The sequence below is a fragment of the Neophocaena asiaeorientalis genome, unplaced genomic scaffold (genome assembly GCF_003031525.2).
Source record: "Neophocaena asiaeorientalis asiaeorientalis breed wild unplaced genomic scaffold, Neophocaena_asiaeorientalis_V1.1 scaffold392, whole genome shotgun sequence".
Lineage (NCBI taxonomy): Eukaryota > Metazoa > Chordata > Mammalia > Artiodactyla > Phocoenidae > Neophocaena > Neophocaena asiaeorientalis.
This window is the reverse complement of record NW_020174421.1, coordinates 363,279-382,943: the sequence shown is the minus strand read 5'-3', so window position 1 is coordinate 382,943 and position 19,665 is coordinate 363,279. Positions and strand designations below refer to the sequence as shown.

The 19,665-nt window shown below is 51.6% G+C and overlaps 1 protein-coding gene across 2 annotated transcripts in view; it reads right to left on the bottom strand.

The window, feature by feature from the left end:
• FGD5 (FYVE, RhoGEF and PH domain containing 5) overlaps window positions 1-19,665 on the bottom strand; it is a 116,053-nt gene that overhangs the window by 16,804 nt on the left and 79,584 nt on the right. For both annotated transcript variants that reach the window (XM_024756480.1, XM_024756481.1), the window contains exons 6-12: window positions 15,262-15,422; window positions 14,834-14,990; window positions 14,128-14,215; window positions 12,417-12,467; window positions 11,774-11,832; window positions 4,578-4,649; window positions 3,017-3,085 (exon numbers count right to left, since the gene is read on the bottom strand). In XM_024756480.1, coding sequence (XP_024612248.1) covers window positions 3,017-3,085; window positions 4,578-4,649; window positions 11,774-11,832; window positions 12,417-12,467; window positions 14,128-14,215; window positions 14,834-14,990; window positions 15,262-15,422 — 657 coding nt within the window. The remainder of the gene's footprint in view (window positions 1-3,016; window positions 3,086-4,577; window positions 4,650-11,773; window positions 11,833-12,416; window positions 12,468-14,127; window positions 14,216-14,833; window positions 14,991-15,261; window positions 15,423-19,665) is intronic.

Below are 19,665 nucleotides of genomic sequence, written 5' to 3'. Positions count from 1 at the left end.
GGGGTGGGGGTGGGGGTGGGGGAAGGTGCCTGACAAGGGGCACAGGGCAACTTTCTGGGGGCTGGATATGTTCTGTACTTTGACCCAGGTGGTGGTCACACGATGATATACAATTGTCAACACATACTAACATGTACACTTAAAACGGATGCATTTAACTCTATATAAATTAAGCCTCAGGGACTTCCCTGGTGGTCCAGTGGTAAAGAATCCACCTTCCAACGCAGGGGACACAGGTTCAACCGCTGTTCGGGGAACTAAGATCCCACATGCCGTGGGGCAACTAAGCCCGTGCGCCACAACTACTGAGCCCACGCGCCTCAACTAGAGAGAAGCCCGCACAACTAGAGAGAAGCCCGCACGCCACAATGGAAGATCACGCATGCCGCAACAAAGATCCCACGTGTCGCAACTAAGACCCAACACAGCCAAAAAAATAAATATTTAAAATTAATTAATTAAGCCTCTACCAAGCAAAGTGAAGGAAGGAAGGGAGGGAAGGGGGAAGCTCCTTGGGGACAGGGAGCTGGTGTGTTCTATTCACCGCCGTACCTCCAGCAACGTAGTAGGTGCTCAATTAATATCTGTTGAATGAACAACTGAAGCTTCCTGCCCCGAAGAAGGGCAGAGATGAAGAAACATAAGGAAAGTCACTTCTCCTCCAGAGAGAGCGCTTCTGTTTGGCTAAAAGTTTACAGCTTGAAGAGCCGATGTCACGCTCTGGGTGGGGCTGTGGGCCATCAGTCCTGACCCTGCTCTGCAGCAGCTCTGTGAATTTGGACAAGCCGTTGCCCTCTCTGAGCCTCAGCCTCCTCACCTGCCAAGCGGAGGATATCCCCACCCCCACATCACTACAAACATTGAGAGTGGCCCCCAGTGAGCCCCTATGCGTGGGAGCCAAGGCAGACTAGGGGTGTCCTGAGGATAGAACAGGACAAGGCATCTCAGGGTCTGAAATGGAGCAAGAACTCAGGATTTACACTCCTCTCCCTGCAGACAGTCTGCTGAGGGGACAGAAAGGGTAAGTTTTCCTGCCACCAGCTCTCCTGGCGCTTCTGGCCAGGGTGGTGCGGGAGACCCGGCCTGGGCACTGAGCTGCTGTGTGACCTCAGGCAAACCCTTCCTCTCTGGGCCTCACTGTCTAAACAGAGTTGGAATAGACCAGGGTTGGCAATTTTTTCGTAAAAGGCCAGATAGTAAATATTTCAGTTTTTGTGGGCCAGATGGTCTCTGTCGCAACTGCTCAACTCAGCTGCTACAGCCTAAAAGCAGCCGCCGACAATCATAAAAGAATGCGTGAGGCTGCGTTCCAACAGAGCTTTCTGAACAAAACAGGCAGCAGGCCAACCCCTGGGTCACAGGAACCTTCAAAGCCCCTTCTGGCTCTGTTCTTCTAACACTGACAAGAACTACTGGCCATTCCACATGCACTCCTGGGCAGGCCAGGTGCTGGGCTAAGCCCCCGGAATGATCTCAATTCATCCCCCAGCAATTCCCTCAGGCGGGTGCTGTTACTATCATCCCCATTTCACAGAGGGAGAAACCGAGGCACACACTGGCTAGACAACCTCCCAGGATCACAAAGCTCATCAGTGGCAGAGCCAGGGTCACGAGTAAATGAGGGTGCCTCCAAGTGTGTGCAGGGTAGTGTGTTGGTGGTGGCCACACCCCGCCCACCCTGGGGAACCCTCCTGTGTCACTACCACAGCAGTTCCAGCCTTCCTGCGGCTGCCCCTGGAGCCCCTGCTGCCATGGCAACGCCATGAGCACCCAGGGCTCTATGAGTGGTCCAGGACCACGCTGCCTGCCTTACACTGCAGCACCGGCCAGCCAGAGGGAGGGGTTCTCATGGGAGGTGACAGGTGGCTGCGAGTAGGGAACAGAGGGAGAAGAGCCTCTAAGCTCGGCGCCCCTTGTGCTCCATGAGGAGTGGAGTGACCCACTGAGGTTGGGCTGGGGCCTCGGGACACGTGCCACAGAGGCTCCCAAAACCCTGATGGGCAGCCGCAGACGTGCCGCTCCGGTCAGGCTCAGGATTCCCCTGCTCCGGACCGTGAGCCCTCTCTGGAATTCAGTCCCCAAGTGGCAGAGGGTCTATCTGAGGCCTGATGTAGACCCAGCTCATGAGTGGAAGACCCCATCTGCAGCCAATGACTCCACGAGACTCACAGAGGTCCTCCAGACACACCACGCTCCTCCCGCCTCTACGTTTGCCCATGCTGTTCCCACTCCTCCAATGCCCTTTCTTTGCCAGCCTGTTCCTACACACTGACTCAGAGCCTCTCTCCTTTTACTCTGCACACGACTGTGACAAAGTGTAAGGAGGCTGTTAGGGCAGCCACAACTGACAGTAACGAGATGACAGCTAACGGCGAAGGAGCAGAGAGAAAAATTACATCCAGCAGAGAGAAGAACTTAAAAGGCAAAACTACTTGCGGGGCGGGGGGGCGTGGGCCGGGTCTCAGGACTGGGGCAAAGAGCTGCTTGTAGCTCAGTAGCCACTGAGGTTGATGTTACTATACCCCAGGCCTGGACATTCCCTGGTGTTCCAGACTGTGGCGGTAAATCATCAAAAACGTTACGTATATCCCATCCTGTGCACAGTGGAGAAAGGGCTGGGCTTGGGTCAGAACCCTGGTTCCCTTCTGGACCTCTGCCACCGACCTGCGAGTAGATCCGGCCAAGTCAACCCTCCTTTCTGGATCTCAGTTTTCTCGCTTGTTAGATAAGGCAGTTGAACAGCTATTCCCAGTTTAAGAACTTCTTGGTTTTAGGATGGGCACCTGGGTAATTAAATTTTGGCAACATTCCCCTCAAAATCGTTCAAGTAATACATTAGGGATGGGTTGTAAAGCCCTCAGCTTTCTGGAAAGCTCGGCTATTCAGAATGATCCACACCCTAAGGAGTAGGCTCTGGTCTAGTCTCCCCTTTGCTTGCAGCTGTCCTTGAGTACTGCCCCAGAACACTTTACAGAACTTGACAGTCCTGGGGCCTGGATGGGGGCCAGGTACTTACCAGAAACAGGTGTCGGGGGCGTCTGTTTTTCCCTGTTACTTTCATCAGTGTCCCTTCTTTCAGAAACTCCTGTGGGGAGAGAAGCAGACCTCCGTGGTCAGGCTGACACCCCCCTATGTCCTGGAGAAGGGTGAGGGGAGGCCCTTTAGTGGGAAACAAATTACGGTGCCTCCCAGAGTACCAGAGAGCAACTCGTGGGAGAATTCCCAGCTTAGGAGACATGCTCCGCGTTTGGTGGAGCAGCTCTGGGGACAGGCACCTGGCCTTTCGGGAGCATCCACCTTGAATTACACCAACCCCAGACACCGTTCTGGCCACAGAGTGGTCCAGACAATGACTCGCTTGCTGGTTCGCTACCACAAGGGGTCCAGTTGGAACAGAGCCTTTGAAAGTTTGATAAAATGGCTGAAGACCTGTGAACAGTTGCTACAGCCCCCTCAATTCTGGAGGATACAAATAGATGTTTAATAAATATTCACTGAACTGATGACTCGGGCCAAAACATTAGGTGTGATTTTACACCTAAGTGCAATCTCTCATTCCTTTGTTCCTTGTCCTTCATGGACTGGAATAGGTAATAAACACATTTTTGACTATTCTTTAGCTGAGGTTTTTTTTTTTTTTTTTTTTTTTTTTGCGGTACGCGGGCCTCTCACTGTTGTGGCCTCTCCCGCTGCGGAGCACAGGCTCCGGACGCGCAGGCTCAGCGGCCATGGCTCACGGGCCCAGCCGCTCCGCGGCATGTGGGATCTTCCCGGACCGGGGCACGAACCCGCCTCCCCTGCATCGGCAGGCGGACTCTCAATCACTGCGCCACCAGGGAAACCCTTGAGCTGAGTTTTACGTTTTCCATTTGGAAGCTTAAAAGTGGGTAAATTTGTCTCTTAAAAAATGTTATTTCTAAATTTATTTATTTATTTTTATCTGCACTGGGTCTTCATTGCTGTGCACTGACTTTCTCTAGTTGCGGCGAGCGGGGGCTACTCTTTGTTGTGGTGCACGGGCTTCTCACTGCAGTGGCTTCTGTTGTTGCAGAGCATGGGCTCTAGGTGCACGGGCTTCAGTAGTTGCAGCACGCAGGCTCAGTAGTTGTGGCGCACAGGCTTAGTTGCTCCGTGGCACGTGGCATCTTCCCAGACCCGCGTTTGAACCCGTGTCCCCTGCATTGGCAGGCGGATTCTTAACCACTGCGCCACCAGGGGAATCCCCAAAAATGTTACTTTTAAAATGCTTTGTTGGGGTTCCTGAGAGATGGTCTCCCTGATTTCCAAGCAACTGGACTAAACTAAGAATACTGGTGTCTCTTTTTCTCAGAGGGACACGGAACCCAAATGGCACTGTTTCTTTAAAGGCCCTGAAAGCGGAAAACCCCAGGGGAGGCGGCTGGGGGGCCTGGGGAGCCCAGCAGAGCCCTTGCCCTCCCCCCCACCCTCCTGGGTGAAAGGCACCTCCAGCCAGGCCTGCCCGGGGCCAGCCCAGCTGAACAATGGGGCTTATCAAGGCCTCGCCTGCCTGCCTGGCTGCCCTTGCCCTTGCCCTTGGCAGCGGTGGTGGCACTCACCCTTCCTGGCTGGAGGAGATCCCCTTGGCCCCGAACGCTGTGCTCAATGTGGACCAGCTTCTGTAGGTTTTCCTGCGGGCAGGAGCAGGGCGAGGGGGAGATGGTCAGGACGCCTCATCTCCTCTGTAAGGAGTGGCATTGTTTCCACTTCAAAGGAGGAAATGCAGCCCAGAAGGGACTTGATCCCAATCTGACCTCCTGTCGGTGGCAGGACCAGGAGTTGAGACTGGGTCTGCAGGATGCCACCTGTGTGGACTGCCTACAAGCAGGCTAGTCTCTCTGGGCCTGGGGTCTGACACTGCCGTCTTTCTGCACGCCATGGAGATGGTCACGTGGCCTCGCTGTGCCATCCGATACCTGTTTGTCTCCCGGCCTCTGCTCCTACTCTAGCCTGTGTCCCCCGTAACGCCTGGAGCATCCAGACCTCAATACCCAGAGGTGCCAGATGCCCAAGGCCGGACTGGCTCTGTGGGCTTGCGCCCTTTGGTGGGGCGGGGGCTGGGCAGGGCCTGAGAGAGAATAACCAAAAAACCGTAGCACCTGTGGAGGAAATGCTCTGTACTCCCTCAAGAAAAACAAGTGTGCCGGGAGCTCCCTGTCGGTCCCTCACTGGGAATCCACAATATGTAAGGTGACATGCCCCCAGGCCTATGCACAGCATCCCGTAAAATTAGAAATGACAAGCACCTAACCCATGGGGCACATGCCCCTTAAACTTTTGCAGGGTTGTTTCTAAAGCCAATGAACAAGGTGAAAATTGTGTGTAGAGAAACTGTCTTGAATTTCAGGCCTTGACACTGTCCCCAGTTTAGGGCATAAAATCCTACCCATTAGAAATATATATAAGTTGTTCCACTTCTGCTTATCATGTAGGAGCTGCAAGGAAACCATGTCCCCAACCTAACAGGGAGAAAAAGCCATATCGTCTGCAAAAGCATAGCTCTTCTTATGCCTATGCGAGAGGCGGGGTCCCAAGGCCACTGGGTGAACTGAGTCCCAAAGACGGACCACAGCCCCACCATGCAAACACAAGAGGAATGAGCTATTCTGCCTTTGGCAACACATGGGGAGGAGGTGGTCGGCATAAAAAAGGTGAGAAGAAAGCAGCTAAAATGTTGATAGATTCTTAAAGGTCAGGTGTGGGCTGGTGGAACAGCTCAGAATAAGAGGGAGCCCCAGACACAAGGGGCATCTGCAGTCACTTGCAAGCTCTTTTCCAGGAGTTTCTGCCAGGTACTTACTAGGAAGATTGGGGCCAGAGAGAACCCCCTCTTGGTGGTGAAGGCAAGCAGGCTACCACTGGGGGCTGGAATAAAACCCTGCCCACTTCCACAGGCCCCTCTCTGGTACAAAACCCTTCAGCCACTGGGGGAGGTGGGGCAACCCTCCCACTCCCAGAGCCCAGGCAAAGAGCCGCCTACTGCTTCTGGGGAAAGGGCAGAAGCAAAAGACACCTGTTCCAAGAAGAGGTGGGTAACCTCTCAGGCCCAGGATTGTACACCAACACAAAGCAGAAACCTGTCAAAGACCCGCCACAGACACACAGCTGAGTTTTGCCACCATGCAGAGGAGGGGCAGGAATGCTGAGAGAGCCTGGCTCACAGGCCCTACTCAAGACTGAGGCTTGTCCAGGAGAGCTGTGACCTATGAGCCTAGCACTGAGTAACAGGAAACAGTGGTCTACCCCTGAGAAGGGGAAGGGGCAAGAACAAAGAGATCTCCAAAGATGAGTAGGAACATGAGAAAAACTCTCCAGCACCTCAGGCGCAACACACAGCATCAGGTAACGGCAGCCCCCTCCTGGAGGAGCGTGAAGTCTGTGGGGCTCTGAAGGCGAGGATGGTGACAACAAAACCTAAACCCAGCTCAACTACTGACTGGATTGATGCAACTCCCACCCTCGACATGAATGGCGTGAGTACAAAAGAAGCATGTCCACTTCTGGAGGTAGACACTATTTCCCCCAGTCTCTACAGTTCTTCTACACATAACGTCTGGTATTTGATTAAACATTATGGGAAACACAAAAAAACAAGAACAAACCCCAACTCATTTTCAAGAGATAAAGCATTCAAGAAAACCAGAATGTGAGGTGACACAGATGTTGGAGCCATCAAACAGGGACATTAGAATGACTATGATTCATATGTTAAAGGAGCTAGTGGAAAAGGTAGACAGCATGCATGAACAGACGGAAATGTGAAAAATAAGAAATGTGGTATCAGAAATGAAGAATTCCTTTGACAGGATTAACAGCAAACTGAACACAGCTGAGGAAAGAATGAATGAACTTGGAGATAGGCAAGTTGAGATTCACCAAACTGAAACACAAAGAGAAAATAGAGTGTGGAGGTGGGGAGGAAGAACAGGGCATCCAAGAGAATTTTCCAAAATTAATGAACAACAAACCACAGGTCCAGGAAATTTAAGAATCACAACAGGATAAATGCCACACCCCTCCAAAACACACATACTTAGATATCATAGTCAAACTTCTGAAAGTCAAATGTAAAGGGAAGATCTTGAAGGCAGCTAGTAAAAAAGGGACACTACATAAAGAGGATAAATATAAACATTGCAGCAGATTTCTTATCAGAAACTAGGTAGGCCATAAGACAGTGGCATGGCATCTTTAAAGTACTGAAAGAAAATATTGGTCAACCCATATTTCTATACCCAGGAAAAATATTTTTCAAGAAGGAAGGTAAACTGATCAATTAAATAAATGGATGTTGGATGGCAGGAGCCAGGTTTCTCCCTGTTGGAGTGGAAATTTACAGATAAGCCAGGGAAGGAGGCTGGAATGATCCATTTGGTAAGAATCAGAGTTGAAGACATCAGTAAGAACTCATATCTAGCTTAATACAGGTGGTTATATATAGAAATAGCTATAGATACGAGTATATACACAGGTTGGTATATACACATTTATTACTTTGCTCTATAGCTAAGAGAATCTAGAAGAAATGATACCCCAATAGCAGTGAGCAAACCTGGTGCCCAGATCTTGGTTTCTAATACCATTAACCAATTAAAGGAACCAAGCCTCCTTGGAGAAAGAGCTGATTCTAGGACTGGAGCAGGAAATATACAACATGAACCTGGAGCATCCTGTAGTGCCAGAAAGTAAGGAGGTGCTCAAAAAATAAATAAACAAAATAAAAATCCCCACCCAATCCCACACCAACGGGGGTATGTGAAAGAGGCACAGGAACCAACTGGCCAGGTTCTCAATGGCCAAAGATGGAACAATTTGAGAAATAAAATAAAGTAGATGGGATTAGAACTCAAACATAAAATAAATATACGTGAATTCTTACTGATATAAATAATTTATTTAGAATTAGTGAATACACTAATAAATGAGAGAGAAGAGACAAATCTCCCTTGCAGAAGAATTCCAAATAATTTAGGTAGATACTCTGCTCTCAAGGAGAGGGAGCATTATTCCTCACTCCTTAAATGTGGGCTGTGCATAAGTGACTTTCCTCCGAAGAATACGGACAGGGCAGGTGGGGGTGGAACTTTACACGGAGAGATCCGACAAACACAACCTTGGCCAGGTGATCACGGTCAACATCAACAGTCATACAACAGGTTGCCAGTATGTACCCTTCATATGCTATGATGAGAATAGTACTTTCTGTGATCTTCCGCCTAAACTACAAACCAAGTCCAATCGTGAGAAAAACATCAGACAAATCCCAACAGAGGGCATCCTACACTATAACTGATCGGTATTCTTCAAAACTGTCAAAGTTATCAAAAACAGAGGAAGCCTGAGAAACTGTCACAGTCAAAGGAGCCTAAGGAAACATGACATCTAAAAGTGATGTGATAAATATCTAAAAATCTTATATGTTCTGGTATAATGTTTAAGTCATAATTCTAGTTATTACTTTAAAGTGTATATCTCAGAAACAACTAAATTTCCTTGTCAATTGCATTATTACGAACTTTCATCAAATCTTTAACCGTGGTCATTTTTAAGTCTTTTGTCATTTACAGACAGTTCTGGGTATACTCTGATGCTTTTGCAAAAATGTTCCTATAAAAGGGTTTCATCTTCAAGGAATTCATGGAAAAGACTCTGACAAGTACAGGTTTCTGGTAACTGACCGTACTGCTGAACTGAATGAATAAGCATTTTCAGAACTCTAATGGAAAACTGATGAATTCATAAAAGGGCTAACAAAAGATCAAGAATGAAAAAGAAATTAATTACATGGGACTGAGTGAACTGATGAGGATGATTATAATTTTTGTGACTTTCTGTTTGAATTAAAAAAAAATCCCGCAAGGACTCAGAGGCAAAAAATATACCAATCAATTTTCACTGCAAAGTAAAGGAGCTGTTACAGTGGAGGATTCCTGGACTGAACGTCACTATTATGACACAGTGTGAGTGGGTTTCATGTTCGGTAATTGCAATCATTGTTGCTTTTGTTGTGGTCACCCATTTACAATACTTGGTGTCAGTTTATTTATCTCTTGTAAAAATAAAATACAGTGTGTGTGTGTGTGTGTGTGTGTGAAAAAAAAAACGAAACAAACAAACAAAAAAAAATAAAAGTGATGCGATATCCTGGATGACAACCTGGAGAAAACATTAGGCAAAAATTAAGCAAATCTGAATGGACTATGGTCTTTAGTTAATAATACTACATCAATATTGGTTCTTTACTGTAACCAACATACCACGCTAATATAAGATGTTCGTAACAGGGGAAACTGTGGCGTGCGTGCGAACTTTCTGTATAATCTTCTCAATGTTTTCTATACATTTAAAACTGTTCCCGAAAAAGCTCTATTCAGAAAGCAGAACGGTGGTAGCCAGGGGCTGGGGAGAGGTGGGGATGGTGGTGTTTCACACTGTGTGTTGGATGGTATGTGGGTCCCATTTTGGATTGGCGGGGTGGTGGGATCTGGCTTTTCCTGGAAACCGTACCTCCAGCTATGACCTGTGTGAGGAACTGTGGTAATGGTTTGATGTGAGCATAAACCCCAAACTAACTCTAATGGAAAACTGATGAATTCATAAAAGTGCTAACAAAAGATCAAGAATGAAAAAGAAATTAATTACATGGGACTGCCCTCCTCCAAATAGCCTTTGCTGGTCCTCACAACCAATAAGTACTTTCCAGATTCTACTGAAGGCCACCTAGATTCATGGAAGACTTTGCAAAAAGGGGTTCTGGCACCATCAAACATATTTTAATAGGATCACTCTGGCTGCCAGATGGAGAATGGAACGGCAGAGCTGGGAGGTGATGAGGCCTGAGCTGGAGGGGGACCAGGGGGGAGGGAGAGGCAGAGCCCCAGTCCATCTTTCAGGAACACTCACAGCCACCGAGCTCTGCGTCGGGGTTGGGTTATCTGGACCTGCCCGTCCATGGCTCAGGCAGAGTCCTAGCCCGGTCCCAGCAGGCGTGAGGTGGAGGCCACTAGTCCAGAGCAGGCCTGGTGCAGTGTCCACAGGCAGCTGGAGAGACAACAGCCAGCCTGCATCTTGGCGTAGCATCAAGCCTGGCCCTTGGAGAAAGCCAGGAGGGCATTTGGCCGTGGGCTCCTCCAGTTGCTCCTCCAGGCAGGGGCCATGTGCAGGAGCTCACCACAGGAGGGAAGACACAGCCCTTCCTGACCTAGATTTTCCCTTTTGGAAGCAGAGGCATATCCCTCCTAAAGGGAAGTGTAGGCAGCCCAGCCCATCTGCTGCTACGTCACGACAGGGCGCCGACTCCAAAGCACCTCTGTTTTCTGGCTACAGTGAGGGAAATCTCACTGTATGTACAAAATGCCAAAGAGCAGGGAGCCCACGGACACCGGGGCGGGGGGGGGCGGTGCTGATGACAACAGCGTGTCTGACCCCCTGGATTTCGCACCCAGCTGTCTTCAGCCTCCACACTTGTACACGTCTCCACCAGCCACCTTGACTTCTCCCCTCAGACTCTTTTCCGACCGCACCTACGCTGTTCCCATCTTCCAGCCACGCTGGGTGACCCTCTGAACTCTGACATGTCCGGCACTTTCCCATCTCCACGCCTGTGCCCAGGCCAGGCCCTCTTCCTGGACCACCCTTGCTCCCTCTGCCTTCATGGCACACGCACATTCCTCCCTGTGTGGGCTCCTCCTGTATCATTGCTTCTCAGTGATCTCCCTGCTGGAGAGATGAATACCTTCCCTGAACCTTGTAGCACTTTCTCTCTCTCCCTCACGATGTTTATCATGGTTCTTCATGTCCACGTATTTACTGCTCCACTAAGCTGTGATTTTCTCAAGGGCTGGGATTCACGTCTTAGCTCTGCATCTCCAGACCCCAATACAAGACGTGACATGCAGCAGGGGTCCAAGAGACGTTATTTCCTTTCCCCTATTTCTATCTGCTGATGACTGACTATATGGATGCTCTACATACCTGCCACAGCAAAGCTGAGCAACAGCTCGGCATACACACCACCATCACTCCCACCTCTGCCTGTGGAAGACATCACTAACCGATCACTGAACTCTTTCCCAATGGTCTAGGACTCGGCCTCAGAATCGTTCTTAACACACAGCTCTAGCATATTTACTGCTTAGAGGAGCAGAAAATATGTGGACACAAGTAACTGTGGCAACCACTGGAACAGAGTTGGGAGGTGGGATAAAACTGGCCATCTTGGACAGAAACGCAGTAAGCATCTGATCAGTATCTCCCGAATGCAGAGTTATACACTGTCAGAACCAGGCATGCTTTAGAGCTCACATGTTCTCGTGGATGAACGGCTCTCAAACTTTTGTGGGCCATTTATTTGGGGTGTTTGTTAAAAATGCCTATCTCTGGACCCTATCCCAGAAGTTCCAACTGGGAAGAGCTAAGGCGTGCCTAGGAATCTGTAGTTTACAGACCACTCCAGGTGCTAACGCAAATGTTCTCAAACTACAGTCTGGGCACTACTTATCAGGTCTGTGCAAGTCTGCAGCCTCCCTCACTATTCAAATAAAAGGTGAACTGGAGACCCAGAGAGGGACACACAGTACCTGAGGTCACACAGCACATGTCAGCGCCAGAACCCATGGCTCGTTCCAAGATCCCATGAGATAAATGGTTGCCTGTGCCCCTCACCAAGAAGTGGGGTATCACAAGGCAGACCTGTGCAGGGTGGAGGGGCTCCTGGAACCTGCAGCCAACGGAAGCTGCCCAGGGCTGGACTTACCCCTTGCTCCATGCTGTCATTGGCGCGGTCTGTGACCTTGGAGATGAGGGTCAGCGAACCTACAGAAAGAAGCAGAGCCGAGGGCTGGGCCTCCTGGGGCGGGCCGGGCTAGCTGCCACCTCCTCGCCTCTCCCCACGCAGGACCCCTGCAGGGCCTTGTGTATGGGTGGCACCAATTCTTCCCATGGCCGGGTCAGGTCACTGGCCCAATCCCAGCTTGGCCACTACCGCCTAAGTGACCTTGACAGTCACGTGACCACCCCATGCCTCAGTTTCCTCGGCTGTAACTAGAATATGTTAAAATAGGGACTGCCCCGGCAGGTCGTATGCAGGGACAGCCACACAGAACTGGGAGGAAACAGGGAGTCTGGGTGAGATTTTTAGACCTGGCACTACCTCCTATCACTGAATTCTGATCACCTCCTTCTCCTCCTCTGACTGGACGTCAGCCCATCCCAGGGAGTCCCCATGGTTGAGGTGAAGGGGAGTCACTTGGCAGCCCCGGAGGCCTCACGTCCCCTGCACACCCAGCTGGGGGGAGGGTGCTGTGTTGTGTGCCTGGGATCTGGTGTAGAGTCCAGAGTTGGGGAGAGGGACCAAAACAGGAATGTATCCCCTTCCTCTGGGTTCACACCGGACTTACCCTGCGTGTTATCGTACTCAGCCGAGTCCGGGCAAAGGTTATTTAAATAGTCTGCAGACAGAACAAGAGCCAGGAGTCAGTTTGCCCTGGGGAGGCCAGCCCCTCGTGTCCACAACAGGAGCCCCTCTGCCTCCAGAGACGGAATGAGACTTCCAGAAGCATGAGGTGCCCACCCTCTCTTCTGTTAGCCCATCACAAGAACACACTGGCACAAAACTGGGCCCCCAGCATCACCACCAGCATCACGCCCACCACCGCTACTCATTCGTTCACTCATTCCCCAAATATCTATTCAGCACCTGCTGTGTGGCTGGCACTGTGCTATGCCAAAGAGGCACACAGTCAGCCAGGGGAGACAGATGTGGCCACCAACATGGTAGAGCGGGATGTGTCAGACCCTTAACACATTTACACCCGTAAGGCTCGACACGGGCTGGTCTTGCTCCAGCTACCTCTCCATGCCTCTCGTTTAGTGGGGCAATGTAGGCATTCTTGCTACTTCTTGAACATGCCAAGCTTGCTCAGACCCCAGGGCCTTTGCACTTACTATTTCCTCCACCTGGTACTCTCTTCTTCCAGATCTTCATATCGCTCATGTCCTCACTTCACTGATATCTCTGTTCAATGTTACCTCCTCAGACAGGTCTTCCCTGAGGGATGGATCTAATACAGCATCCCTGTTCCCCTGAATGTCCTTAACCTGTTTCATTTTTCTGTAAAGCTCTTATCACGGACATATTATACTTTTATTTCCTTATTTGTTTGTTCGAGTATAAGCTCCATAGCATCACAGAGTTTGACTGTTTAATTCACTTCTACCTTTCCAGCATCTAGCACAGAGCCTGGTACACAGCAGGTGATTAATAAATACTGGTTGAATTAGATGAAAAAATCCTCCATCTCCTGGCCCTAATGTCTTTTCTTACAGCCTGGTTGGTCCCTGGAGTTACATGCCTATCTCTATGTGTGTAGTTCCATCTTCTCCACCAGAGCACCAGCTCCTGAGCCAGGGGTCTCTGTCCATTTAGAAGGCAGTTGCTCAGGACAGAGGTAAGGGTGTTTCTGGCAGGCAGAGGTAGGGGAGGGGATGACACTCCTGAGGGAAGTTTGTACAGAAGGAAGAAACAAGGACCTGGGGCAGAGCCCCAGGAATCACTGACATTTACGGGGCCGTGGAGAGTGGCCAGTAGAGATGGAGAGGGAGCGGTCAGAGGGGTCAGAGGGAGGCAGGGAGAGAGTATACCACAGAAGCCCCGGGAGGAAAGGGCTTCGAGAAGCAGGAAGTGGTCAGCGGCAAAGCCACAGAGAGGGCCAGCAGGTCCAAGGGGGAAAACATCCGCTGATTCAAGAGGGCTCTGGTGATAAGACAGCTTTAGGGAAATGAGACCCACTGAGCCAGGGAGGAAATGCAGCCCAGGGGAAGGTGTGAGTTCCTGTGTGTTAGGACGGGAGAGGCTTAAGGGAGACGTAGCAGGTGGCCACTCGGGCAAGTTTCCACGTGGCAGCAGGGGATCCAAAGCTCAGCCGGAGGGAAGGTGGTGGCTGGGCCTGGCACCTCTGCAGGGGGTGACGGCATCCTTCCTCCCACCCCTTCCTGCTACAGTGGGAGGGGAGGTCTCATCGCATACCTTGCCAGGCCTCCCCCACCCCTCTGCAGGTGCTTCCCCTCCCCACACCAGCTTGGTACACCTTGACCTCCTGTGGGGCCCACCTGTGAGGAGCACTTGGTACTGGAACAGGCGCTGAACCACCCTCAGCAGCCGGTGCTTCACGCTCTGGCCACCTCCTTGCTGACTCTGCTGCTCCCAAGAGACAGGAGAACAAAACTCCATCAGAGACCCCTGCCTGAGGTCTCCGGGCTTACGGCATCCCACATGAGCCCATCCACACATGTTCCCTCCATGCCTTCTCCTGGCCAGGCTGAGCATCTCCAAAACCAGGTTCCCCTCCTCCAGGGTGTCCTCCCAGATTAGCACCGCCCCACTCTGACAGTTCATTCTTTCAGGCTCCCAGACTGTGCTACACTCAGTTATACATCGCTCCCAGACCCTGCTTTGCATCTAATGTTAGTGGTAGGACAAAGTCCCTGATTTTGCTGCCCAGTAACTGGATCCCCAGTTGGTGGTCATTCGTTGGGCACTCCAGTGGCTTAGGGCCTCAGCTTGCTTTGTGCTTCTCTCCTGGACAGAGAAACAGCTACTAAAACTCTCCCCATGGCTGGTGCTCATGGAGTTGTCATCGATGGCCCAATAGGGGATGTTCTGGGTTTCCCCTCCTGCTGGGTCACCCTCTCCTCCCTACCCCCAGGTCTGCCCATCTGCCCCACTAAGAAGCCCCACTGATTTGCATTAAGCCCTTCCATGCCCACCCCCACCCCTGCATCCTTAGAGCGGGTTCTTTGACTACCGACAACCCACCTCAAATTCTCGGACAGCAGCTGCTAGCCGGGGGGCATGGAGGCAGTTCTCACCCAGCAGACTCAGGTACCTATCAAACTGCTGGATGTGAGCGGCATGGTGCTCAAACTCCTGCTCCCGGGCCAGGAAGACATCAGCCACCTTCTGCTGGCTCTCCCTGCAGCCAAGGAGGGGGCGGAGAGGACAGCAAGAACTCAGCCTTGTGACCACACGGTGTTGGACGGTGAAGGCTGGCATTGCATCTCTGGTGGGGATCCCAGGTCGACTCTCCCACAGTTGCTTTACTTTGGGTGAACGACCTAACCCCTCCGTGTCTCAGCTTCCCCACCAGTCAAACGGAGACACCATTTCACATGGTGGGGTTTTTACCCCACCTCCTGCATTCCCCAAGGCAACGAGGTGGGGACCGGGGGTCCGGGGCCACTCACCAGTGTGACAGCCTCTCCTCCAGCTCCTCCAGGATCCCCTGGTGAAGGTCACGGATGGGTGGGAGCTCACTCAGGCCACGTCGCAGCTCCTCCCTGGCCAACGTGTCCTTGCCCTCTTGGTCCATCTCATCCAAGGCCCCCATGACAACTCCGTGGAAATCCTGAAACCCCGAGAGGCCTGTTACGCACGAGTCGACTGGACTGAGCACAGTCCCCCAGGCAGCTCCTCCGCGGCTTTGGAGCCCTGGGTACATACTGATGGCACGGGACCTCACACCTGTGTCTCAGACCCTGTGAAATGGGGGTGACAACACGCACCTGGTGATCACAGGTAACTGATGCCCAAAGAGCCCCCCACGGCTCCCAGTATGGAGTAGGTTTAAAGCATGCTCATTTCCCGCCTTCCCTGTGGGACCTTGGGTACACACTCTTTTACAAGATGGATAAGAAGTTGGGTAATTCCTTCTCTGAAGAAATATACAGCTCCTGCTTTACAATTATCCACCTCTGAAGAGGCTCATGGGCTGTTCTTTCAAAACAAAGTCTAAAGAAACTATAGGCATCTGCTCCCTGGTGTAAAAATGGTGAAGATGATGACTGTGAAAACATTCATGTGTAGTGCTAAGAAATCAGGAAGGGGTACAAAGCTGTCTTCCTACCCTAACACAGCTGCGTAAAAATTGAATAAAGGAAAAAGCTGAAAGGGAATGAAATGTAAACAGTTACAGCGTCAGGGGTATAGAATTAGGAATGATTATTTTCCCTTGTTGCCTCTGTTTTCTAAAATTTCTGTATCATGATTACATACTTTAACAATTAAAGTAAATTTAGGGAGTTCCCTGATGGCGCAGTGGATAAGACTCTGCGTTCCCAATGCAGGGGGCCTGGGTTCGACCCCTGGTCAGGGAACTAGATCCCACATGCATGCCGCAATTAAGAATTTGCATGCCACAACTAAGGAGCCCATGTGCTGCAACTAAGGAGGCTGCAAGCTGCAACTAAGAAGCCCGCCTACCACAACTCAGGACGTCACATGTTATAACTAAGGAGCTGGTGAGCCACAACTAGGGAGCCCAAGAGCTGCAGTTAAGGAGCCTGCCTGCCACAACTAAGACGCAGTGCAACCAAATAAATATTTTTTAAAAATTAAAGTAAATTTAATAAACATTAAGATTATAAAGAATGTACAACTTCTTTCTCACAACAAAAATGTCTGATCTTGGGCTTCCCTGGTGGCGCAGTGGTTGAGAGTCCGCCTGCCGATGCAGGAGACACGGGTTTGTGCCCCGGTCTGGGAAGATCCCACATGCCGCGGAGCGGCTGGGCCCGTGAGCCATGGCCGCTGAGCCTGCGCATCGGGAGCCTGTGCTCCACAACGGGAGAGGCCACAACAGTGAGAGGCCCGCGAAAAAAAAAAAGTCTGATCTTCAAATACGCATGCTCTTACATGAGGCCCAGCACTACGGTTCTAAATACATGGACTATCCTGAAACCACCCTGAATCCTGAAGCAATGCACATCAGGTGAATCTCAGCATCAGCAGCCATGGTCCGGCCCAAATCCAGAAGGTGACGTCACCCTGTCAACATTCAGGAAGGACCACCACCCTGCCTCGTTCAACTGCCTCCCTGATGGGGAACTCATTACGGGCAAGACAGTTAATCCCATTGCTGAACGGTTTTTACCGTTAGAAAAGTTTCTTTACATAGAGATCTGAAAAGGGAAAGTGCATGAGAGGCAGGGAGGAGGAGAGGGAGGGGTGCTGATGGAGAGAGCGAGACACAGAACGGGAGGGGCAGAGACCCGGGGAGACTCTCTGGCTGCCCCGGAACATCTGTAAAGAGGCCACTGTGCTCCAGGAAGGGCAGCAGATGTGGAGGTTGCAAAGGTCCCCACTTCCTCAACACCTCACCCCGTCCTGCGTCCAGGAACGGCAGAGGGGACACGGGGAGGGCGGCCACCCTGGCTTGCACTCCCAAGGAGGGGGGATGAGTTGGTCCTGTCTGAGGTCGGCCCTCACCAGCCCCAACACTCAGGTCGGAAACTGGGTGGAGAGAACGTGTGTCCTTAGGTGGAGGCCACATGCTTGAGCCATAATTAGAAACCGAATCGCATTGTACCTGAGCTACCAGAGCCTTTCCTGAAAGCAAATTTAGGAGGATGGAGAAAGTATGAATGACAATGAGAGGGCAGCTAGGTGGGGACGGCAGCCAGCAGGTGGTGCTACTGAATTCTTATTTCTGCCCACAGCTGGCTCTGGGACACTTGGGGTCATCCTGAACCTGGAGGGGAGGTTTCTCTGTTGACCTTGACCTGGCATGGGAGGGCCCACGGGAGGGCCCGCCCACTCCTCCCTTCGGCGTCTCTGTGTTCACTGGGACCCAGTCTCCAGCCCTGCAGGGTCTTGTCAGCCGCGGCATCCCACAGAAAGAGAGAAAACGTGCTTGATGAGGCTGATAACCCCTCCTGCCTGGCAGCTGGTGGACAGAGGACTTTAACACACCCCCTTATCGGCTCAGTGCCAGGTTCCAGCCCAGCTACCCCAGAAGCAATCACGGGCAAGCCGTCAACCTATCTGAGCCCCAGTTTCCTCAGCTGGAAAATGGGGATAACAGTACCACCAGGTATCTACAAAGTGAGGCTCCTGAGAGGCTCATCCTGATGTTCGAAACTGCTTTGTAAACTATAAAGCGCTATTCCTGCGGCAGCAATGGTTCCATTTTAGATACGACATCTTCAGAGCAGGGCCACATCTGCTGGTTTCCTCCCATGCTTCTGAAGTCCAGCAAAGCATGCGACACAGAGGTGTCTTATAACACTTGCTGATGGATGCACTGCAGCGCCCTTATTTACCAGAAAAGGAGAGTGAGTCACGGGGGAGCCAAGACCCGAATAGGGTCACCCTGATACGCAGACCACAGTACACAGAAGGGGGTGGAGAGGGAGAGGGAGTGGGAACACGAAGGACAAGCAAAGACAAGGCTGATGGCTCCATCTGCATCACACTCCAGGGAGCTTAAATATTAACGGCTTTGCAAGCTGGCTTCTCATCTGTAATCAATTCTCACTCAATTGACTCAGTCCCAATGGGCAGGACGGCCACCAACAGCATGACTCATTCCTTGAACTGGAGCACAATCGGAACCGTACAGACATCCGTTCTGCAAACTCGCATCGGCTGGAAGCGCGAGGGCCCACCGCCCCATCCATTGCTCCCTGAACGGTTTCTGCCATCACCGCACCTCGGCGCCTGGCAGCCACCACAGAGGGAGGAAGGGGGTAGAAGATCCATGGTCCTCATCTCCTTATCACTCAACAAATATCCTGAGCGCCTGCTCTGCCCCAAGCCCTGAGGGGACAGCGGGAACAGGAGAGACGCTGTTCTGCCGTCAAAGAGTTTGCAATCTAGGGGAAACGCAGTGAGCAAAACAATGACGTCAACACAGGGGTGTAACTGCTGTGACGGGAAAAACAGGGGCTGTGCAGACCACGGGAAGGAGACCCGGCTTAGCACCAGGGAGGTAACACTTACACTGAGACAAGAGGGGGAGTGTTCCAGGTGTGGGGACAGCACATGCAAAGGCCCTAAGGTGGAGGAGGAACCGAGTTGGGTGTGGTTTGCGTGCCGTGGGTGTGTGCACGCAGGCCAGGCCGCATGCAGGATTGGAGCATGATGAAGCTGGAGGGTCAGACAGGACCCACCCCACAGGGCCCTGCAGCAGGCTTAAGGGACTTGGGTTTCATCCTGGGGTGGTGGAGAATCACTGAAGGTGCTAAGCAGGGGAGCAAAGTGACCAGGTTACCTGTCTTTAAAAGTTCACTTTGTTGGGAGAACAAACTGGAGATGGCTGGAGTGGGAGACCAGTGAGAAGGCCGTTCCAGTCGTCCAGAACAGGGGAGAGGCCAGGACCCAATGGTGCCATTGTGGGAGAGAGTGCATGGACCAGAGTCGGTAAGGAGTACGAAGTGACTGGACCCCATGCCTGCAGGGTCCAGTCCAACCCCCTGGGGCACCGGAGGCCTTCCTGACTCGGTCTACCCTCTCACATACGTGCCTCCTCCGCTCTGTGTGGAGTTCCTGTCCCAACCCTCGAGGGCTCTAGAGAACGAGAACGAGTCCTTGTCTATCTAGACGGTTGCCTCCATGTGACCTGGGGCAAGTCACTTCATCACCATGGACCTCAATCTCCCCCTCTGCTAAATGCGGACACATGTACCTCTGCACAGGGTTTGTGCAGACCTCCTTCTGTCATGTTTTAGGAAGATTCGTTTCTGGGCCTTGCTTCTCCCCTACTAGACTGAGTGGTACTTATCTCTGTGCCCCGAGCACCCAGCCCAGGGCAGGTGCTCAACAAACAGCAACGCTGATGGTTACTGAACGCTTGCATTATTATTATTTCTATT